This window comes from Ambystoma mexicanum, chromosome 12 (genome assembly GCF_040938575.1).
Source record: "Ambystoma mexicanum isolate Mex_15411 chromosome 12, UKY_AmexF1_1, whole genome shotgun sequence".
NCBI classification, from domain to species: Eukaryota; Metazoa; Chordata; class Amphibia; order Caudata; family Ambystomatidae; genus Ambystoma; species Ambystoma mexicanum.
Window position 1 is genome coordinate 1,235,597,058 of NC_090936.1, and position 22,229 is coordinate 1,235,619,286.

Consider the following 22,229-nt stretch of genomic DNA (forward strand, 5'->3'; position numbering starts at 1 on the left):
TATACAGAGAATTCTCCCTAACACTGTACAATACTGTGCACGTTTAAATAAGGCACTTTCCAGGAAAGTGGTCAGGTTGTCGCGCTGGATGAATATCGTATAATGTTGCCTTGTGTGGATGGAAGTTCAGTGTCTGAGTTGTTCTGTCATCAGCCCCAGAGAAAGATATTAGTATAGATGAGGCATTACTGGCCAACAAGCTTACTCTTTGAGGATCAGTACTCCTTCTAGCCTCATTAGCCCACAGCCAACTCACATGAGAGATTCTTGTATCTTTTCTAAGCGCTATACGCACTTCCCCTGAGTCTAGTAGAACTCATTCATGACAATACACAGAAATATTTCTTTGACTGACTAAGCAACACAGCCTTTAAGGCATCCCTCATGATCCAAATGCTGGTGGAGTGCTGGAAGGAGCATTGTTCTGTAAAATCAGGACACTCCATGTGGTCTTAGCTTGCGCCTGCACTGAAGGCAGCTCTGACGGAGCGGTTTTACAGGGCACGCACATAAAGCATGGGTGCGCCACCTCCAGGCATGCAGAACTTACGTTGCCTTTCTCCGCACATCGCACACTGACATCCCCACCTTGGAGGGTCTTCATTGTCTTTGTCATTGGGAGATCATTGGTCAAGACCTGCAAACACAAAAAGGAGAAAATATTACCTTTAATGAGGAAAATTACACTGGGGTGTCTTTTGAACGGCAGAAGGGGGCAGATAGACATATGCTATATACCGCTGGATACCTTGTCACAGATAGTAAAGGACTGTCCATGTGATTTTCCTGGATTTGTTACACTGAGCTGGGGGCCACTCTGTGCAACAAATCCACAAGCATCTCCACTCACACTGAATGTCCATGTGGGCAGGGACACTGGAATTCACGTGGAATTCCACCTGGCGTTTGCCTTAGATTTGCTTTTGTGCATAGGTGCACATTGTGCATGGCAACAAATGACTGCCCAGATTTTCGTGCAGATGTATACTGAGTCACAATAAACAGCATGGAGAGGACTGCTTACACGCCAGGCTAAACATATGCAGTACACACGTGAACTACGATTTAAATGGCCTGCATTGTGTTGGGAACCAGATTAATGAACTGGTGCAGTATATGCAATGTTACCATTCTATCCTTTGCAGTTTGCCCATCGGCTATCTCTTGCAACATAAATGAAAGAAAATAATGACCAGAAGGAAGTAGCCCAAAGGCTTCTCTGAAGAAAAAAGTACTTGGTAAACAGACTGTGGATAAAGACCCCAGTGAGAGGACATATGTGCACTGTCTCTTGCATTACTGCCGTGACGCCTATCCTGCGGCACCAAGGGCTGCAGTCCACACGCATGCAACTGCTTCTTTTGCCGTGCTCCCTTGCATGCAGACAGAACATCCCCTGCTGGCTCAGCGAGTGCCCCCATAGGCGTTTACCATGGATGACCACTGAACAGAGGGCGACCCATATACTTTGGCTTAGGTTCAGAAGTGGGGTGATGGGTTTGCTGATGTACCCGGTTTATTTCCAACGCAATAGCAGGGTGGAAACACACCTACAACATACATGTATTGTTGGGGGCACTGCTACACAGCTCAAAACACTGGACACAAACTGACTTCCAAGGAGGTCAGCGTTATGGGTCGTCCCCGTTTCTATCATAATCCTCATAGACAAACATACAACATCCAGAACTTGTTGCAAATATATAGCAAACATTGGCTAGTGTGTCAGAGGAGAGGTGGGCAACAGCGCGATAGATCCAACGCTCCACGGGAGGAGGAATCATGCTCTCATTAAGACCTACCCAGTGCCATTACCTCCCCAGTGCCAAGGACGAGGTATCTCGTCCTTGGGATTACCTCCCCAGTGCCAAGGACGAGACAGCTCGTCCTTGGGATTACCTCCCCAGTGCCAAGGACGAGATATCTCGTCCTTGGGATTACCTCCCCAGTGCCAAGGACGAGACATCTCGTCCTTGGGATTACCTCCCCAGTGCCAAGGACGAGATATCTCGTCCTTGGGATTACCTCCCCAGTGCCAAGGACGAGACAGCTCGTCCTTGGGATTACCTCCCCTCCCCAGTGCCAAGGACGAGATATCTCGTCCTTGGGATTACCTCCCCAGTGCCAAGGACGAGATATCTCGTCCTTGGGATTACCTCCCCTCCCCAGTGCCAAGGACGAGATATCTCGTCCTTGGGATTACCTCCCCAGTGCCAAGGACGAGATATCTCGTCCTTGGGATTACCTCCCAGTGCCAAGGACGAGATATCTCGTCCTTGGGATTACCTCCCCAGTGCCAAGGACGAGGTATCTCGTCCTTGGGATTACCTCCCCAGTGCCAAGGACGAGGTATCTCGTCCTTGGGATTACCTCCCCAGTGCCAAGGACGAGATATCTCGCCCTTGGGATTACCTCCCCAGTGCCAAGGACGAGACATCTCGTCCTTGGGATTACCTCCCCAGTGCCAAGGACGAGACATCTCGTCCTTGGGATTACCTCCCCAGTGCCAAGGACGAGACAGCTCGTCCTTGGGATTACCTCCCCAGTGCCAAGGACGAGATATCTCGTCCTTGGGATTACCTCCCCAGTGCCAAGGACGAGACATCTCGTCCTTGGGATTACCTCCCCAGTGCCAAGGACGAGGTGGAAGAGGTATCTGGGATTACCTCCCCAGTGCCAAGGACGAGACAGCTCGTCCTTGGGATTACCTCCCCAGTGCCAAGGACGAGACAGCTCGTCCTTGGGATTACCTCCCCAGTGCCAAGGACGAGGTATCTCGTCCTTGGGATTACCTCCCCAGTGCCAAGGACGAGGTATCTCGTCCTTGGGATTACCTCCCCAGTGCCAAGGACGAGATATCTCGCCCTTGGGATTACCTCCCCAGTGCCAAGGACGAGATATCTCGTCCTTGGGATTACCTCCCCAGTGCCAAGGACGAGGTATCTCGTCCTTGGGATTACCTCCCCAGTGCCAAGGACGAGATATCTCGTCCTTGGGATTACCTCCCCTCCCCAGTGCCAAGGACGAGATATCTCGTCCTTGGGATTACCTCCCCAGTGCCAAGGACGAGATATCTCGTCCTTGGGATTACCTCCCAGTGCCAAGGACGAGATATCTCGTCCTTGGGATTACCTCCCCAGTGCCAAGGACGAGGTATCTCGTCCTTGGGATTACCTCCCCAGTGCCAAGGACGAGATATCTCGCCCTTGGGATTACCTCCCCAGTGCCAAGGACGAGATATCTCGTCCTTGGGATTACCTCCCCAGTGCCAAGGACGAGGTATCTCGTCCTTGGGATTACCTCCCCAGTGCCAAGGACGAGGTATCTCGTCCTTGGGATTACCTCCCCTCCCCAGTGCCAAGGACGAGATATCTCGTCCTTGGGATTACCTCCCAGTGCCAAGGACGAGATATCTCGTCCTTGGGATTACCTCCCCAGTGCCAAGGACGAGATATCTCGCCCTTTGGATTACCTCCCCAGTGCCAAGGACGAGATATCTCGTCCTTGGGATTACCTCCCCAGTGCCAAGGACGAGGTATCTCGTCCTTGGGATTACCTCCCCAGTGCCAAGGACGAGGTATCTCGTCCTTGGCACTTAGGGGGTTAAAGAAGGAGAACATGTTAGAAGGCTTTGCATGGTGAAATACTGAAATCACCAAAAAAGGCCATGGCAGTCAAAATTAAGGCCTGGATCAACCTTCTGGATCATTGATAAGGGAGTTTTAGGGAGATTACAATCCCATGCCAGTCCAATATGCTGTAATATGTTGCACAGAAAACATGACGTTCAGAACAGTTTAAACATATTGGTTTACAGGCCCGATCCCACGTGACATGTCCATCCTTTATCATCCACCGTTACTTCATAGTCAACCATCAGTATCAGTGATGACTACAGACCGTGCAAACTGTGCAGCATCATTTAACATAATTCCTCCCGGGGTTGGAGCAAAGCCGCAACCACCCTTAATATGAGATGTGATTACCGACTCTGCGTTCCAGACGATATACCGACTCTGCGTTCCAGACGATAATTGGGAAACCGGATATAAGAGCCACTGGACGATCATTGGCATCTGGGAACAGCCTCTGTGGTTATGGTAATAGGACTGCTAGATAAGAACAGGTCAAGGCACCTTCCCAAGCCCTGCTCACCAGATATGCATTCCAGTTCCCTGCAACCACCTAGGCTCAGGCACAACCAGGACCAGAAGAGATGGAGGGAGGGACTATAGAAAAGATAGTGGGAACACAGTGGTCACTACGGGGCGTAAGTGGGAATACTCCTACATCTTGGCCCCTTGCCTCATACATATGGAAGCTTTTCACGGCACATCACTCATCAGGAGGTTGGGAAATGTATTTACCCAAAGAAACTCTTTTAGACTGTTTGGGCAAACCTTGACTCAGCCTTGGAGGTGCGGTCTAGCGAGTAGTGCCTGCAGAAAGATGAAACAGAGGCCCATGTGGGCCCTCTGAAAAAGACATTTATTAAGACACCTCTCTGAAAGGCCACAGAAGAAGCCGCTATGGCTCTAACTCGGTGCACAAGGCTATCCATCTGGCGAGCATAGCTTTAGAGCCTTGTCTATCTGGCTCGGTTTGGCCGTAAGTAGGAAGTGCAAGTCTGACATCCTAGTCAGTTTTGCTTTATGCAAATAGAAGATGAGTACTCTAAGGAACCTTCAGAACGTGAAGGATCCTCTCTGCCTCCGGGGACGATTTCTTGGTTAATCTGGAAGTACGATACTACTTTAGGCAAAAAGGAAGCATGAGTCCGCAACACAACATTGCCCTTGTGAAACACTGTAAAACTGTAAATGGTTGTATGTCCAATAGCACCTGCAGTTCACTAACCCTCCTTGCTGACATCAAAGCAACAAGAAAACATGACTTCCATGAAATCAGGATTTCGTCAACTGATGTCAAGGAGTTTGAAAGAATTTGGGGCAACGTGTTAACTACCACACTAACATCCCCTGAAGTATGTGGGGACAGAACTGGGGGGTACATATGCAAAAGTCCCTCAAAATGATATTTCATTATAGAGTTGGCAAATTGTAGATGTATCCTTTCCAAATTGACATAGGCTGTGGGGCTGCCAGGAAAGTATTGTGGGAATCAGATCTATTGCCTGACCCTGCCAAGTATGCTATGAAGGATACAACACGGCACAAAGAAGCCCAGAGCGATTGTATGCACTTGTAAATGCTTAAGTGGCAGAATCGGGACTACCTGCTTACATTGTGTCCTTGTGCTTTTTCTCTGGCTGCTATGTTGCTTTCAGACAGGCCCCGAAGTCCCTGAGATAGCTTCAGAGGCATCCGGGCTCTAAGTGCAGCGATTGCAGGGAGGGGTGAAGGACACACACACCTGCTGAGATGCTTGATCCATCTATCTGGAAAGAAGCATAGGAGATTGAGTCGTCAATGACCGCAGGTCTGAAAACAGAATCTCATTGGCCAGTGAGGGGTCATCAGAGTCATGCACAGCTGATCATTGCCATGAATTTCCTCAATAAATTGTGAATCACAGGGACCAAAGAAAATGTGTATCCATGGTATTCCCCCTCAAGCTGTATCGCTTCTCCATCCAAGAGGCGTCGCTCTCAAATTAGAAATTTAGAGTTTACATGTGTGGCAAACAAGTACATCGTGGGACCTCTAGATTTAAAATCACAGATGGGTCAAAGTGGGTCCATGTACAACCTGGCCCTTGAAGGCTAAGACAGAGGCTAAAACTCCTTCCTCTGAAACTGGGGAGTTTGGAACCCAAAGGCCCAAACAATCCATGAGGCCTTCCAGCCTCTCGTGGAAGTAACAAGCAGAGGAGAATCCGCCCCCTTCCTCACCTGGTTATAATTCCCTTTACCATCAGAATCTGCTGCAGTGTTCGGCCTAATGCCTCAGATGGTGCCAGCGGATGAGCCGGCATTGCCGGCTGAGCGGGAGAAAAATGGACTGATGCAGGAGTGGGAGAACTCACCGGGTGAGGATCCCTCAGAAGTGGGAGCTAAACCAGCCCCAACTGAGCTGACAATGGAATTTGAACTGGCTAGGGGGGCATGGGCACTTGAATCTCTTGAAGAACCCCATAAAGTCGTTTTTCATCGCTTGCAGTGTCCTCAACTTCTTGATTTTGATACAGAACAGATCCCCCCCCCCTGAAGTGGAAAGAGATCCTTTGTGCGGGTTTGTGAATGGACCTTGGCATCAGAGAACAAAAGTGACATGTGAAGGCGCCACTGCAGGTTAAATCTTATGGTGCCTGAAGGGTTTCACTCGACTGTAGCGGTAAGGTGGTCACTGTCCATTAGCAGAGGGAAAAAGATACCTATGTCATTATTATTATTATTATTATTATTATTGAGCGCGGACATAGCTTCAAGAAGCAAAGGAGTGCTTTACAGAGGTAACAACAGACCACATATACAGGTGGAGATTAGATACAGAGGTGCACAGAGGAGGGGTGCAGCTGTGCAGGTTGACAGAGAGGGGAAGGGCGGACGGCATCTAGCAACTGAGGTAGTGGGGGGGCGACGTGATGGCCTAGGTGTTGAAGAGGAGAGACTCCTTGAAGAGGTGGGACTTGAGTTCTTTTCTCAATTGTAGAAGCGTGAGAGCGAATCTGATGCTGACGGGGAGAAGGTTTCATAGTCTTAGGGCGTAGGCAGAGAAGACTTGTTTTCTGGTCCTTTTCTTTTTGCAGCAGACAGATTTCAAGTCTGCATGTGGCCTCGCTTCTGGTGGCGCTCTGTCCGCCAGAGATGCTGAGTTACTCCGCGAGGTAGATGGGTGACTTGAGGGCGACTGCCTTATAGGGAATGCAGCAAGACCTGAAGGTGATTTGTGCGTGCAGTGGGAGCCAGTGAAGGTCAACGAGGGGTGGGGTCATGTGGTCATATCTGCGTAGACCCTTGAGGAGGTGTGAAGCCGCGTGTAGGACACTTCTCAGGGGCACAAAGTAGGACAACTTGGTATTGCTGCCATCAATGGCCGTATGCGATGGATCAGACTCCGCAATACAGGCCTGGGAGTCCCCTGACCAGGAGTGCAAGAGAGTTGAGGACACCTCTGCCTTGCTGTACATCTTGCAGAAGGGTTGCCCACAACCCTGATCTGTGGCCATGAAATAGTTGTTTACCAACTTCTTAACTGTCCGAGAACTGGGGACACAAAGGGAACGAATCTCCCTCCCAGGGTGGTGAGGAGAAAATATTTTGCCTTTCCTTAAACTTCCTCCTTGCCTTGTCCATGAATAACTGGTGAAGATTCTGTGATTGAAGCCTTCTAAAACAGATTCCCCACGTATGAGAAACTCCCTGAGCAACCTAACAAAAAGCACATCACACAACACACAGAGATCCCAAGCATGGTCATCTGGCCAAAGCATACCAGATGCAATGCGTGGGGTTCCGGCACAGGGAGGTTCCTACTTCAGGAGCTGCAGTGAGAAAACCCGGCTTTCCCCAGCATAAGACGACCGCGCAGACCTAATGGAGGCCATGAAAAAAGTTAAAAGAGAAGGGGTGACACAGTTGAAAAAGGACCCATGTGGTTATCAGGTGTCCAGTCCTCCCCAAGCTTGGTCAAAAGGGTGTAGAGGGTGGAAAGGGCAAGAGGGGGTGGAGGGTTCCACTCTGCACACGCGCTTGACCCTGGTCCTGTGCCAAGAAGTATAGGTATGCTGGAAAGGAAGAAAAACATAAGAGTATATTCTTTACTTCTCTAATAAGCCTGATCCTCAAGTAAATCTGCTTTTTGACAATTTAATTTCCCAGTTCTCAAATAGAGCATGATGAAATGAAGGAAATTCTTCCAGGATAAATTGGAGGGGCCCGCCTCAGTGTTTAGGATGCAAAAATAGAAGGAACTTAGACAAAGAATCACCCACATCAAACCCAGACTATCTGAATTGCTTCCATTGACTTCTGCTGTAGCCCTATAGAAAGGCATACTTGTTATGCCCCTCGAAGCAGAAAGAATGTGTCTGCTAGCACATGCGCAATCAGGTTCCCGTATAGAGCAACAAGAAGTCTCTGCAGAAGCTAAATCAATCAATAGAAACCAGACAACAATCAAATAAAAAAAAATAAAAAAAGTAAATGAACAAGTTTAAAAGATATTCAATCAAAATAAAAAACAAGTTAAAATGGAAGCCTTTTTACCAGTTGTTCAAAGCTCATATAATGCTAGCAAAAAGTACCCATTCTCTGAACGGGTAAGGTGGACAGACTCTCATCGATTCTTGAAAATCAATGATCCTGTAAGTCGCTGTTCCGATTCGCTTATTGCTTGACGTGCCTTGCATTCTGAAGTAAACTGCACTGAGAATGGGCATGTGTGGCTGGCTGACACACCCTGGAGCAGATGTTGGGAGGAGGTGAGAGTTGGTCTGCTGCTGCACACTGGGACCTACTGTGCTCTCTCCTCACCTGTTCCCTCACTCTGGTGTGGTGTAGTTTGCTGCGGTGCACTGTGGTGCAAATGTCCCAAAAACCGTACATTTTAGGGCTGAGGACTGGTCCTTCTACGACCACATTGATTTTTCGTCGATTTCAGCCAACCATCTCCTGTGTGATGGTTCTGAAATCCAGGGAAAAGGGAGGGGTGTCAAGTAGCCAGTCATGTCTGGAGGGTCCTAACAGGTAACCATGCATAATTTGGTGCAGATTGGTGAAATGGTGTGGAATTCTATAAGGAACAACGCTTCGCCAAGACACCAATCAACAAACACATTTTGACTTGTGCTGAAATCCGGGTAAAGGGGTGGGCTGTCCAATTGCAATGGAGCCAGTATTTTCTGGTGAGTCATAACAGGTAACTATGCAAAATTTGGTGCAGATTGGTGAAACGGTGCAGAATTGTATAAGAAACAACGCATTGCCGCAAACCCAGCCACCCACACATTTTCACTTTTATAAATATAGATTAGCATGTCCAATTTTATTTAAATGTTATAGTTTAAAACACGTACCATTTTAAGGCGTCGGGTATACTAGACCCAAAGCATCTTGCATAGTCCTTACCCAATGGTGTTTAAGTACCGGCTTTAAATAATATTTCCTAATATTCCTATGTTCACCATACACAAAAAGAACGTGGATAGATCTTATATTGCACAATCACAAAGGTCCTCATTTAGAGTTTGGAGGTAAAAGGATCAACATTAAACTTGGTTTTGTGGTGAATAAATGTCCTCCCTGCAGCAATTGCTGATCCCTTAGAGTCTTTTGGGGCTCGAAAATGGGGAATACCTGAAGGTATTGCATGCCTCTAATTCATGCAGATGCTTCGGTGAGGGGTAAGAAATGCGAGACGGACACTTAGGTAGAGGTTTCTCACAAGTCGCTATTTTATTAAATGATAAGGGGTGAGACCAACGGCTTTCTTTCCCTAACCTAACAAGGATTTCCCTGCCTAACAAACTAAGGCTAAAAGGAAATGACCTAGTGTCCAAAAGTATCTGTCCCTCACACTAATACACACAACAAAAATTATACAGGTATTGTTTGGCTGTTTACAACTCATAACACAATATAACAATGGATCCCCCATCACCTGGATCAATTCAGGATTTTTCAAACCAAAGTTCGGAAAGGTTTTCAACACTCGTCAAGTTCCACTCAGTGTAGAATACACAGTTCTCTTCATTCAGTATGTCCTTCAGGGATGAGAAACAAAAAACTACATAAAAATAATTAAATACAGTGGGGGGGCCATTTACTATGCCTTGTGAGTCTTCAGAATGTGCAAGTGCAGAAGGGAGGGGGAAAGGTGCAGGTGCTGGGGTGCTTGTTCCACTCAGTGTAGAATACACAGTTCTCTTCATTCAGTATGTCCTTCAGGGATGAGAAACAAAAAACTACATAAAAATAATTAAATACAGTGGGGGGGCCATTTACTATGCCTTGTGAGTCTTCAGAATGTGCAAGTGCAGAAGGGAGGGGGAAAGGTGCAGGTGCTGGGGTGCTTGTGGGTGAGCAACAGGTTAAGTGCAATGTATGGTAAGCGCGAGCCTCCAAGATGGAGGGTGTGCCAAGGCAAATGCAGAGGATAGACCGCAGCTGGGGGTGATTCGGTGTGGGAGGTCAGGGCCACGAGGATGCATAAGGGCCCTGGACACCAAACAAGCAACTGTGAGAGTAGCAGAAGAGAAAACGGGGGAAGGAGGAGGTCAAGAGGAAGATCTTGACAAGCTTTCAGAATTTAAGAAAGTCCTGCTCAAGGTGCAGAGGGGGGCTGTTCCAAAGAAGGGAGGCAGCTGAGGAAAGAGATCAACCTCCTGCCCTCTGTTTAGCAAAATGCTTTACACACAGAGAGTTGGTGCCAGAGGAGCATAGAGGTCTAGAGGAGGAATATTTAGTTAGAAAGAGTTGCAGATAGTGTGGTCCACGGCCCCAGACAGCCTGGTGGATGATACAGAGAAATCTGATTTTAATATGTGAAGCAACCAGGAGCCAGTGAAAACTTTTTAGGGCAGGAGAGATGCAGTCCATGGGCTTGAGGCCAAGGATAAGCATTGCTGCCCTATTCTGGATGAACTGGAGGGGTCGCAGAGTGGAAGAAGGCAGATTCAGAAGGAGGCTATTACAATAGTCGAGCCTAGAGAGAGAACCAGGGCTCGGGTAACATTGAGCTTTTGGGGGAAGATGAGAAAAGGTAGAATTCCTTTGAGAAGGAAGAACTGAAAGTGGGACTTCTTGGCAATATCCTGAGTGCGAGGGAGCAAGGGGAGAGAGAAGATGAAGATGCCTCCAAGGTTTCTGGCTTCAGAAGAAGGAGCAGGTGGAGAGCCCATGGACGAAGGCCAGAGTGAAGGGAAGAAGACAGGAGCAGGGGTACCAATGGAAAGGATCTCCGTTTTGCTAGCATTGAGGCAGAGATCATTGGACTTGCACCAGATAGCCTGAGTAATGGCTGTGTGTAGAGTCTTTACCGCTGGCACTTCCAAGCTGGCTGGAAGGTCTAGTTCAGAGGTACGTGGATGTCTGCCATGAAGGGTATAGAAGGGCGTTTGTCCTGTGCTTCAATGCAAGGAATTGTTATATGCATATTCGGCTATCCATAGTAGGTCTTCCCAATTCCTTTGTTCGTGGTGCAGCATGCATCGTAAATATTGCTCGAGCATCTGATTGGTTCTCTCGGTTTGGCCGTCCGTTTGGGGATGGTGACTGGTAGATAGCCGAACGTCGATCTGCACCATAGCACAACATTTTATCCCGAAGTTGGATACAAACTGGCTGCCTCGATCAGAGACCAGAACTGAAGGGAAGCCATGTAGCTTAACAACGCCCTCCAGGAATACTTTTGCTAACGTGGATGTGTCTGGGAGGCCTTTGAGAGGAATAAAGTGTGCCATCTTTGAGAATAAATCCACAACTACAAGGATGGTGTTAAACCCTTGGCTGGGAGGTAGATCAGTGATGAAGTCAAGGGAAAGAGTGTGCCATGGAACTGGAGGAATTTCCAATGGTTGTAGGAGACCAGATGGTTTTTGTTTCTGTGATTTATTTTGTGCGCAGACACTGCAGGACTGAATATACTGAATAGGGCTGTACCGAATAGCAGATTTAGTATTCGGCCTAATACCGAATAGTTTATCAACTATTCGGCCGAAGCCGAATATGAAGCCGAATAGCTGCTTTATTTAATAAATCATGTTCCAAACTTCAAAAAACACACTTATGAAAAAAACAAACAAAGTACCATTTTAAATGCATTCTATACTTTTATTTCTCTTGATTGAAATTAATGTAACATCTTTATTTAAAGTATGAAAGCCGGAAATAAAGCAGGTTTAACCAAAATGAAGGGACCAAATGTACAGAAGATTGTTGCATATTCAGTGCCAGTTAAAGTAGGAGGCTTCACAAATGCAAAAGGACTGACTTTGTGAATCAGATGCATTGCATTCTCTATCTAGTTGCAAAGTCGATGTGGTTGAGTTTCGAAACTTCTTTACAGCTCACATAGAAATGTATAAAATGGTTCATGTAGGCTCATGCAGGACACAAGTCAAGAGGAAATCTGAAATGCGTGAACTCCATCACACAACTATTCACCCCACCCAAACAAATGCTGCTCACTTTTCGCTTATCCTAGCTACTCTTTCTCGTCAATACACACACATATTCAACTTATAATTTCCTGATAAAATATCAGATAATGTTAAACTAAGGACTTCATTAAAAAAAGAAAAGGGGACTATGGCGTACGCAATGGGAGGTGACATGATAGGAACTGAATGGATGAACCGGCGGTAGAATTTCGCAAAGCCCAGCATGCTTTGTACCCCTTTCAGAGACATCGGTGAAGGCCATTTCAGAATGGCATCTACCTTGTGCACGTCCATTCTGTTGCCTCCTGGAGTAAGGATAAAACCAAGAAACTCTACTTCGGTGACGTGAAAAAAGCATTTTTCAAGCTTTGCAAACAAGCAATGTTGACGGAGCTTGGTGAGGACTGAACGAACGTGCCTGACATGATCTTGCTTCAAGGCCGAGTACACTAAGATGTCGTCTATGTACACTAAACATGACTATGACATTCTAAACTATGCTCTGTATTGTCATGCATGTCTGTATCTCTGTTGTACATATTTTGTGCCAAGCACTGTAATTGAGCTTGAGACTTCTTGTGTATACTGTTGTGCCCGACTACCTAAGGGTTTGGTGCGCATTACCAAATAAATAAACAAACAAACTAAAGCGTACACATCAATTAACTCCCTCAAGACGTCATTCATGAAATATTGGAATGCCGCAGGAGCGTTGCATAACCCGAAGGGCATGACTTGATATTCAAACAAGCCATACTTAGTACGGGAGGTGGTTTTCCATTCATCTCTGTTTCTGACTCGGACCAGGTGGTACGCTCCTCGAAGGTCAAATTTCGTATAAATCTGGGCATCTTTGACTTGGTCTAACATCTCAGGGATAAGTGGCAAAGGGTAGCGGTTCTTCACGGTGATCTGGTTGAATGTGCGGTAGTCAATACAGGTTCTCAAGTCCCCTTCCTTCTTCGGTACGAAGAACAAAGGACTGGCTGCGGGGGACTTCGAAGGACGGATTACTCCGTTTGCAAGGTACTGGTCTAAATAGGATTTCAAATGAAGGTTTTCCAGTTCTGTGAGAGGGTAGATCCTGCCGCAACGGATTTGTGCACCAGGAACAAGGTCGATCGGACAGTCATAGGGCCTGTGCTGCAGCAATGTATTGGCTTGGTCCTTTCAGAATACATCCTGGAAATCATGGTATTCACTTGGCAAGGTATTAGTTACTCCCAGGGTTGATACTGTCGCTCCGGGAGTCATAGGGATACAGACGTCGGGTTTCTCCTCTTGATAATAGCAGGCAGGGGAGCAGTCACCGGGGAAGGTTAATTTACGTGCCATCTTTGACTTGGTCTAACATCTCCGGGATAAGTGGCAAGGGGTAGCGGTTCTTCACGGTGATCTGGTTCAATGTGCGGTAGTCAATACAGGTTCTCAAGTCTCCTTCCTTCTTCGGTACGAAGAACAAAGGACTGGCTGCGGGGGACTTCGAAGGACGGATAAATCCGTTTGCAAGGTACTGGTCTGAATAGGATTTCAAATGAAGGTTTTCCAGTTCTGTGAGAGGGTAGATCCTGCCGCAAGGGATTTGTGCACCAGGAACAAGGTCGATCGGACAGTCATAGGGCCTGTGCTGCAGCAATGTATTGGCTTGGTCCTTTCAGAATACATCCTGGAAATCATGGTATTCACTTGGCAAGGTATTAGTTACTCCCAGGGTTGATACTGTCGCTCCGAGAGTCATAGGGATACAGACGTCGGGTTTCTCCTCTTGATAATAGCAGGCAGGGGAGCAGTCACCGGGGAAGCTTAATTTCCGTGCCCGCCAGTCTATCAAATGGTTGTGAGCAACCAACCATGGCATCCCTAGTATTAGCCTGAACTGAGGTGCCCTGATGAGATCAAATGAAATAGACTCCCGATGTCCGCCCTGGCACAGCAAGGTTACCCTGGCTGTGCACTGGGTTACTAGTCCGGAAGCAATTTCTATCCCATCCACTGTGGTTACCTTGTCCATAGTTGGCTTAGAACACAAAGGAAGCCCCATCTATGCTGCCAGTTCTTGATCAATATTATTTCCAACTGCTCCGTCGTCGATGTATGCTTCAAAGGCATGCATTCTTGACGACTGTTGGTGGTTAATTAAGATCACTGGTATTGCAAAGTACGAGGTCAGCAACTCTTTCTTCTCACTCGACAAACTGACCTCTACGTTTGTCGAGCTTGGTAGTTTTCCGGTTCCTTAACTTCATCCTTCTCTGTGGCCCCGACTGTTCTTCTTGGGGGTTTTACTGGACAATCCTTCAGGAAATGTCCTGGTTTCCCACAATACAAACAAAGTTGTTGTTGTCTTCTTTTGTCCCGCTCTTGTTTTGTTAATGGAGGCTGTATCCCTCCGATCTGCATGGCTTCTACAGCGTTTTCTGGTACACGGGATGTGTTTTCCCTTGGTCGAACATACACGGTCCGAGGGTCCGTCTTAGACCGGTCTGCTTTTCGGTCCTGCAACCGGTGGTCTAGCTGCACGACCAGATTTATGAATTCAGCACAGTATCAGGCGGATCAACCACCTGGGCTAAGACGTCCTTTAATTCGCCTCGTAAGCCTCGATGGAATAATGTGGTTCTTTTGTTTTCTGGCCACCTAGCTTCACCAACCAGTCTGTTGAAGGTAGCAATGTACGTTAACAAGTCCTGATTCCCCTGTCGGAGGGATAAGAGTTCATTGTCTACTGCTTGTTCCTGGATATGGCGAGCAAAAGGTTTTTCCATTTCTCTCTGGAACCCCCCAAAGTCATGTAATAGAGGATCGTCATGGATCACCAACGGCACCGACCAATCTGCTGCACTACCACTCAGGTATGATAAAACAAAAGCTACCCAAGCTTGGTCGGTTGGAAATGCTTCAGGCCTACAAAGAAAATGAAGCTGACACTGATTGATGAATGCCGCATACTTCCGTGGGTCGCCTGAGAAACTTTCTGGTGGTGCCAAGGGAACTGTTCCAGGTAACATGATCTGTACTGGAGTGGGGGTAGTAGATGGTAATGTGGGGTTTTGCATCAGTGGATTGCTCCCAGGCAAAGGAGTCTGCCCTGCCTGTGATTGCAGGATCTGTTTCCTGATCTCCTCTGTACGATCTTTGGCCACTAGTAAGTCCCTCCGGAGAGCATTAGTCTCTTGTCGGGCAGAATGAACCTCAGTACGAAGCTCTCCTAGTAATTGGGCCAATTGCTCCATTTCTGATGTCTCCATGGCACCCAGGTGGATTTGTTATGGTAGGGTTTGAGTTCTGTTACGCTCACCTGGCATCCACAGGGGCGCCCCCCAGCCGGTTTACTCGCTGGTATACTTCTCAGTGGTGCCCAGATGTGGTCTGCGGGGAAGGTTCTGCCTGCAAATACAGGAGGACTGTGTTCAAGACTGGCCGACCGGGGTAAGTATCCTCCCTCCACCCCCGTATGATTTCAGCCCCACTGGGGCCCTCTGCTCACCTTGTGGTAGAGTTAGGCGTGCTCTCCATCCTGCCTTCTTTGCAGGGGCGCGTTGTCTTTCGTTGGCATGTGCGGTCCAGTTACTTCACTGACGCCGGCCCGTTTGATATCGTTCAGGTAGGTCTTATTGCTGTTCTTTAGAATTGTTGCTATCCTGCATGCCTTTCTTTGTTTAATAATGTCTTTTTTTCTCCCTTAGGTATGCGGAGCTTCAGCGCGGCGAACTGGCTTGGTTGAGCCTTGCTGGTAAATGATGGCACATTAATAGCGCTATGATGCGGTAAGCGCTATGCGCAGTGCTGCAATGTCTTGCCTTTGCTAACCTGTTCTTTCCTTCTTTCCTTGTTGGTCGCAGTGTTCTTCACCGCGTGTGGAATTTCCGGAGTGGTGCCAGCCGAGAGGCGACCAGCCAGGTAAGCCTTTAGAGCAGTTCGTAATTTGCAATGTCTCTTATGCTTTCTTTAATGTTGCCTCGATCTTCCCCTTTCAGGTCGTTTAGTCCGGGAAGCATGCAGATTCAAGGAAGCTGTTCTCAGGAGCTGCGAGTAGCTAAAGATGAAGACTGCAGGTAAGGTGCTGCTGCTAACGATGTTCCTTTTGTCTCCTTGCACGTTCTGCTTCTCCGAGGTTCGTGGGTATTGCTGGACACGGTGAGCGTCACGTTGCAAACTGCAAAGTAACACAAAGCGTGTTGTTTTGCGCGGGTGTGGTTTAAATAGCCCCAACAAAATAGTCCAGGTAAAGTAGTCCCTAGGCTACCACACCCAAAACACTAGACCGCATAGCTTGGTTCCTAGGAACCAAGCTATGTGGATGCCTCCATGTTGGCTGACAAACACAATAAAGTCGTTCCAAAGCACATGTTTTTCATGGTGTATAAGCCTGGCGCCATAGGCGCCAGGATTGTCCGCAGGAGGGCTTTTGAAGAGGATGCCAGGCTCTAGAGGCCCGAGTCCTGACTCCACCTGTCCAATGGGTTTGCCAGAGGGGGTTTTGGGCGAGGGTCGTGACAGGAGTGGTGGGGTGGGTCTTCCACCTTGGTGAGCCATGCCGGCCCCTTCGTAGGGTGCTAGTGCTGGTGGAGGCGTGGGTGGGCGCTCGATGGGATGGCCCTGCTACCTCATCCTCCCTGGACACCTCAGGCGATGCCTGCGTCTGTAGGGGTCATTGGAGATGGCATCAGGTCACATTCGATCATGTGGTTTGGCATGCATAGCAGTACTTACAGTGGGGGTTGCACGGGCGGTTGGATTTGTGCACGGGCTTGGCCTGCTGGCATTTTGCAGTGGGTTGGTATATATGGGGCATGGTGTGGGAGGGGGGTCACACTTGGGAATGTGGCTTCCCGGTGGTGGCATGGCAGGGGTTGATTGTTGGCGTGAGCATTTGTCTGGTAAGCATCTGGTTTACACAGCCAGCTGGCAATGGTGCACTGCTGTGCCCACGCCATGGCTTTCTGTTGCATGGCACTTGAAAGGGTCCCTTGGCTTCCCTCCCCCACAGCTCTGGCTCACGGGGGTGGCCTAGGTGCACTGGCGCATGAGTACTGCTGTGGGTGCCTGTGGTGGCTCCCACATACTGCACCCAGTCACAATGCCTGGCCCATGGATATCCAGAATGGTGGATGGTGCGGTGGGCTGTTCACATTACGTTTTGTATTGGGGGGGAGTTGACTCACCTTCTGCCTCCTGGGTGGCAGTCCCTGCCTCTGCTCCTCCAACTCCCTCTATCCCTGCTATGCCGATGATGCTGCTGCACCGCTTCTCCCATGGCATGAGCTCCGGTGGTGGTAAACCTCCTCTGGTTGCCATGCAGTCTGTCCGGTGCTGGGCTAGGATGCCCTGGGCCGGCAGGTCATTGTAGCACTTTCTGCCGTCTTCCCTATCCCTGGGGACATGGGAATGATGTATTGTTCAACTACTAGGACAGCCCAAGACAGGGGTCGGAACCAGTATCTATTCCCGTTGATCAGAAAGGGCCCTACGTAGAGATGAAAGTAGGGAATAGAGAGCACATTTTTCTAGTGGACACATGTGCGCAGAAATGCTCGATTGACCATCACTTGGTTCCGGAGATACCACTGTCAGGGCAAAAGAATGTTTCAGTAGGGTTTTCAGGTACCCCAGTAATCAGTCGAGTGTCACAATCAGTACCTATAACACTAGGTCCATTCACTGAGTCATGCCCGTTTCTTTTGACACAAAATTGCTGTGAGAATTTATTGGGTTTAAATTTGTTGAAAAAATTGAGTGCGGTTATTCACTGTTGCCCTGATGGAGTGTATTTGAAAATATCACCACAAAAGATGCCAGTATCACAATTTTTGTCTAAACCATTACCAACGGAATTAAGTAACGTACATGGGCAATGAATGACAACGATGTAGGTTGTTTGAAAATAGGACAGTAAGAATCATTTTGAGGGAGGGAGCTACATTGCCACGTATCACACAGTATAAAATTTCGATGGAAGGTGAAAAAGCATTGAAATGCATTGTTCTGATTTGAATAAATGAAGCGTGATAGAAGAAATTACTGGTAGCACTTGCGACAGTCCCATTCCTCCAGATTATAAGAAAGGAGGTAAAGAAATACCATATCGTTTTATAATTGATTTGCCCGGATTGAATAAAGTAGTTGATCCCCAATTTCCATTGGTCCCAGATGTCACTACCATTTTGACAATGATTCAAGCCTCTGCTTCACATTTTAGGGTTGCGGATCTTAAGAGCGCATTTTTTAGCATTCCAGTATATTAAGATAGCAGATATTTACTTGCTTTTACGTTAGGAGGACGTTCTTTCACATTCACACGAATTCCACAATGTTACACTGAGAGCCCGAGTATTTATAGTAGAGCACTAAAAGAACAGCTAGACATGTTAGAATTTCCAACGGGTTGTGTACTCTTGCAGTACATTGATGACCTATTGATTGCCGCCGACACAGAAGACATTTGCAAAGAGAGTACTGTTAAATTGTTGGCACATTTGGCAGCACATGGACATAAAGCATTATTAAAGAAATTCCAGTATTGTCGAAAGGAGGTGGCCTATTTGGGCTACCTACTTTCGAAAGAGGGAAGAAGACTGACACCAGAAAGGATAGGAAACATCTCTGGTAGGCCTATCCCAAAGACACAGAAGGAAGTCAGAGCTATAATAGGCATGGCTTCATATTGCAGGCAGTGGATTGCCAATTTTGCGATGATTGTAAAACCTATGGCGGCATTGACAAAGAAGGATGTTGCTTTGCCTTTACCATGGAGCGAGGAATGCCAGAATGCATTTCATCTGCTCAAAGTTGCGTTGTGCTCAGCTTCAGTTTTGGGCACACCAAATTATGAAAAGGATTTTAAGTTATTTGTGCATGAAAATAATGGCTGTGCATTGGCTGTTTTGACTCAGGAACAAGGAGGAAGAAATATACCATGCGGTTATTATTCTTACGCGCTGGATTCTGTTGCATGCGCTCTGCCGCGCTGTTTGCGAGCTGTTGCTGCGACTGCCGCGTCAGTAAAACAAACCGAGGGAATGATTTTGGGTCACGCCTTAACTTTGATGGTGCCTCACACAGTAGACGTTCTTTTAAATAGAACGCAGACGCAACATCTTACATCAGCCAGACTGACGAGATACGAAATTGTCCTCTTTGCACCACATATTCAAATTTTGAGATGTTGCGCTTTGAATCCCGCAGAATTAATGCTCCCTCCTAATGAAAGAACGGGTGCAAAGGAACTACCTCCCCATGATTGTATAATGGTTACTGAACAAGAAACGAAAGGAAGAATTGACCTAACAGACACCCCACAGAAAGAGCCAGATGGAGAACTATTTTGTGATGGTTCCTGTTTTAAATTGCCCAATGGCACATCAACTGCTGCATATGCCATCACGACACTAAAGAGTATTGTAGAGAGCAAAAGGATCCCATATAATTCAGCACAGGCAGCAGAGATCATAGCATTGACAAGAGCATGTGAGATTTCTGAAAATTTGAATGTAAACATATATACTGACAGTCAGTACGCATTTGGGTTAGTACACAATTTAGGTCGAGCCTGGGCTGAGAGGGGTTTTCTAACATCACATGGAACCAAGATTCAACATGGTGCTTTAATAGCAAGATTGTTGTCTGCACTGGCGTGTCCTAAGTGACTAGCAATAATGAAATGCGAGGCGCATAAGAAAGTAACATGTAACGTTGGAAAAGGAAACGCATTTGCAGACAAAATTGCGAAACAAACTGCCACTGATACACACACGAAAATGTTTATAGCTCAGTCAGAAGTGCCCGGCATGATAGAAAATGGTATTGCCACGGTTAAAGAAATGCAAGCGGAAGCAATTGCAGATGAAATAAAAGCATAGGCTGAGGGCTCCGCAGAATTAGACGTGGAGGGTTGTTGGGTAGACAAAGAGAGTAGAAAGTGGATGCTGCCCAACTCCTATGTAACTGCGATGGTCTTCATGGCCCACAGTCCCACGCATTAGAAAAACTGCGGAAAGACTGGTCCAGAATTGTATGACTTGTTTGCAACATAACATTGGAAAAAGAACAACTACTCCAGTAGGTAGTTATGGCCCTCCCTCAATGCCCTTTGAAGTAATCCATTTTGACTTCATAGAAATGGAAAGATGTCAGAACCTTAAGTACATCCTGGTGGTAGTCTGTGCATTCAGTAAATCGGTGGAAGCATACCCGCTTAAAGACCACACAGCAATGAGCACAGCAAAAGTGATGCTGAAAGAGTATTTCTCTAGATTCGGCCTGCCACGGGTCATATGGTCAGACAACGGCACGCATTTTGTTGCCGTCGTAGTATTACAGATTTGTGCAGGCCTTCAGATTGATAAACGATTTCAATCAGCCAGATACCCGATGAGTGCCAGTCTTGTTGAGCGCCAGAATGGAATCTTGAAGAATAAAATTAGCAAAATCTGTTCAGGGAGTCAATTGAGGTGGTCAGATGCGCTGCCCTTCACTGTTTTATGCATGCACACGTCTGTGTAAGCTAGGACTGGACTCTCCCCATACGAAATCGTCATGGGGAGACCTGCGAATGTTTGGCGCGCCCCGCAGCCCAGGCGCTTGAATGAAGTTGAATACCCTTTGCTTAGCACTTATTGTAACGTGTTAACGCAGAAACTACGTTTGATTCATCAGCAGGTGCAGGAGGCTCTTCCTGTCAGATACACAGGCCCGCGTCATTGTCTGCAGCCGGGAGAGTGGGTTATGGTGAAAAACCTTGAGAGAAAATCCTTGCTTGCGCCCAGGTGGAGGGGCCCGTATCAGATTCTCCTGGCAACGCAGACTGCAGTACGAGTGGATGGTCAAAAGGCATGAATTCATGCCACCCACATGAATAGAGCTCCATTTCCGTTGAAAGAGCTGCCTGATCCAGACGACAAGAAAGAAACAGCTGCCCTTGATTCGAGAGACACCATCGCCAGTTCTCTGCCACAAATACTGCCTGAGCCTGCGAAAGAGCCTGTAAAGATTACGAAAGGGAAAGGGCTAAAGGTGCCCCAACTTTGCCCAGCTGAACCTGTATCATCGCGGGCTGACATTAAGCCTGCATCATCACTCATTGCATCACAGGCTGACACTGAGCCTGCATCTGGAAGTGAATCTGCATTGTTCATTGATCACACAGTACCTGGAGCAATAAGGTAAACCTACATTCTCAAAATCGGAAGTGATCTGATCTACATGTTTTGTTTTTGCCTCTATTCCCAACACGGATGAATTGGGAATCGGAGGCCTAGGGAAGTGGAGCGTGGGAGTTGTACCAATCTGCATCAAATTGGGAGCTCTGGAACGCGGCTTCCCGGTGCTATCTTTGAAAAAGTGAATGACATATGTTGATCACCCCATGGGGACAAGTGGGGCGCATATGGTACAAACACGGTTGATGCCTGCTCTGAAGTCTTTGGACACTGTGCAGAGGCACAATAATCTTGCCACATGTTTAGCAATTCAGGCTGCCGAGAACTGGCCTAGACGCTTTGCTGACCTCTTTGGACGATTTTCTGTTTCTACGGGTGCTGCTGAAAAGAAATTATTCACGACGAACATTGGACGAGAGAAGGATTGCACACAATGCCCATACTTCCTTCTGTTCCCTCCTGCACCAACGCTGATGATGTAGTAGACATAGAGACAATAAAAATGTCTAGAAGAATTTGCTGTAGAAAATTCATGTTAATGATTATAACACTACTTTGTATTCTGAGTACACTGATCCCTGTATTATGGTATTTAGAAAGCGTGCATCCATTAAACTCTCTTTTGCCTGTCACCAATGAACCTGCCAGAGACAGTCAGCCCATGTACTCTCTTATACTCTCCCTCCATTAGAAGAAAGACACAGGGAAGGTTATGGCAATAACACGTTGCTTTTGATAATGAATATGACTCACTCTATCCTGAACAGAAAACATTGCTGGGTCTGCTCCCATTTACCCCAGCATGGCGGGAAAGGAATGGGTTGGTATGTACAGCCATTACCCCTCAATACAGCATGCTATGCATCACTAAGTGCACTATTTTATGGGAAGTGGAATAAGAGTGATACGGATCAGTTAGATACAACAAACATAGACGAGTTTGAAAGAGTGGTAATGGAACCTGTAGGTTGTTCCATATTTAACAGAGCAAGAGTGATAAAACCAGTGGTA

General features: G+C 47.3%; 1 protein-coding gene across 1 annotated transcript in view; it reads right to left on the reverse strand.

The window, feature by feature from the left end:
• Positions 1–22,229, reverse strand: part of STAB2 (stabilin 2) — a 1,783,079-nt gene that overhangs the window by 488,178 nt on the left and 1,272,672 nt on the right. Inside the window, exon 52 of the mRNA XM_069629923.1 lies at positions 551–637. Coding sequence (XP_069486024.1) covers positions 551–637 — 87 coding nt within the window. The remainder of the gene's footprint in view (positions 1–550; positions 638–22,229) is intronic.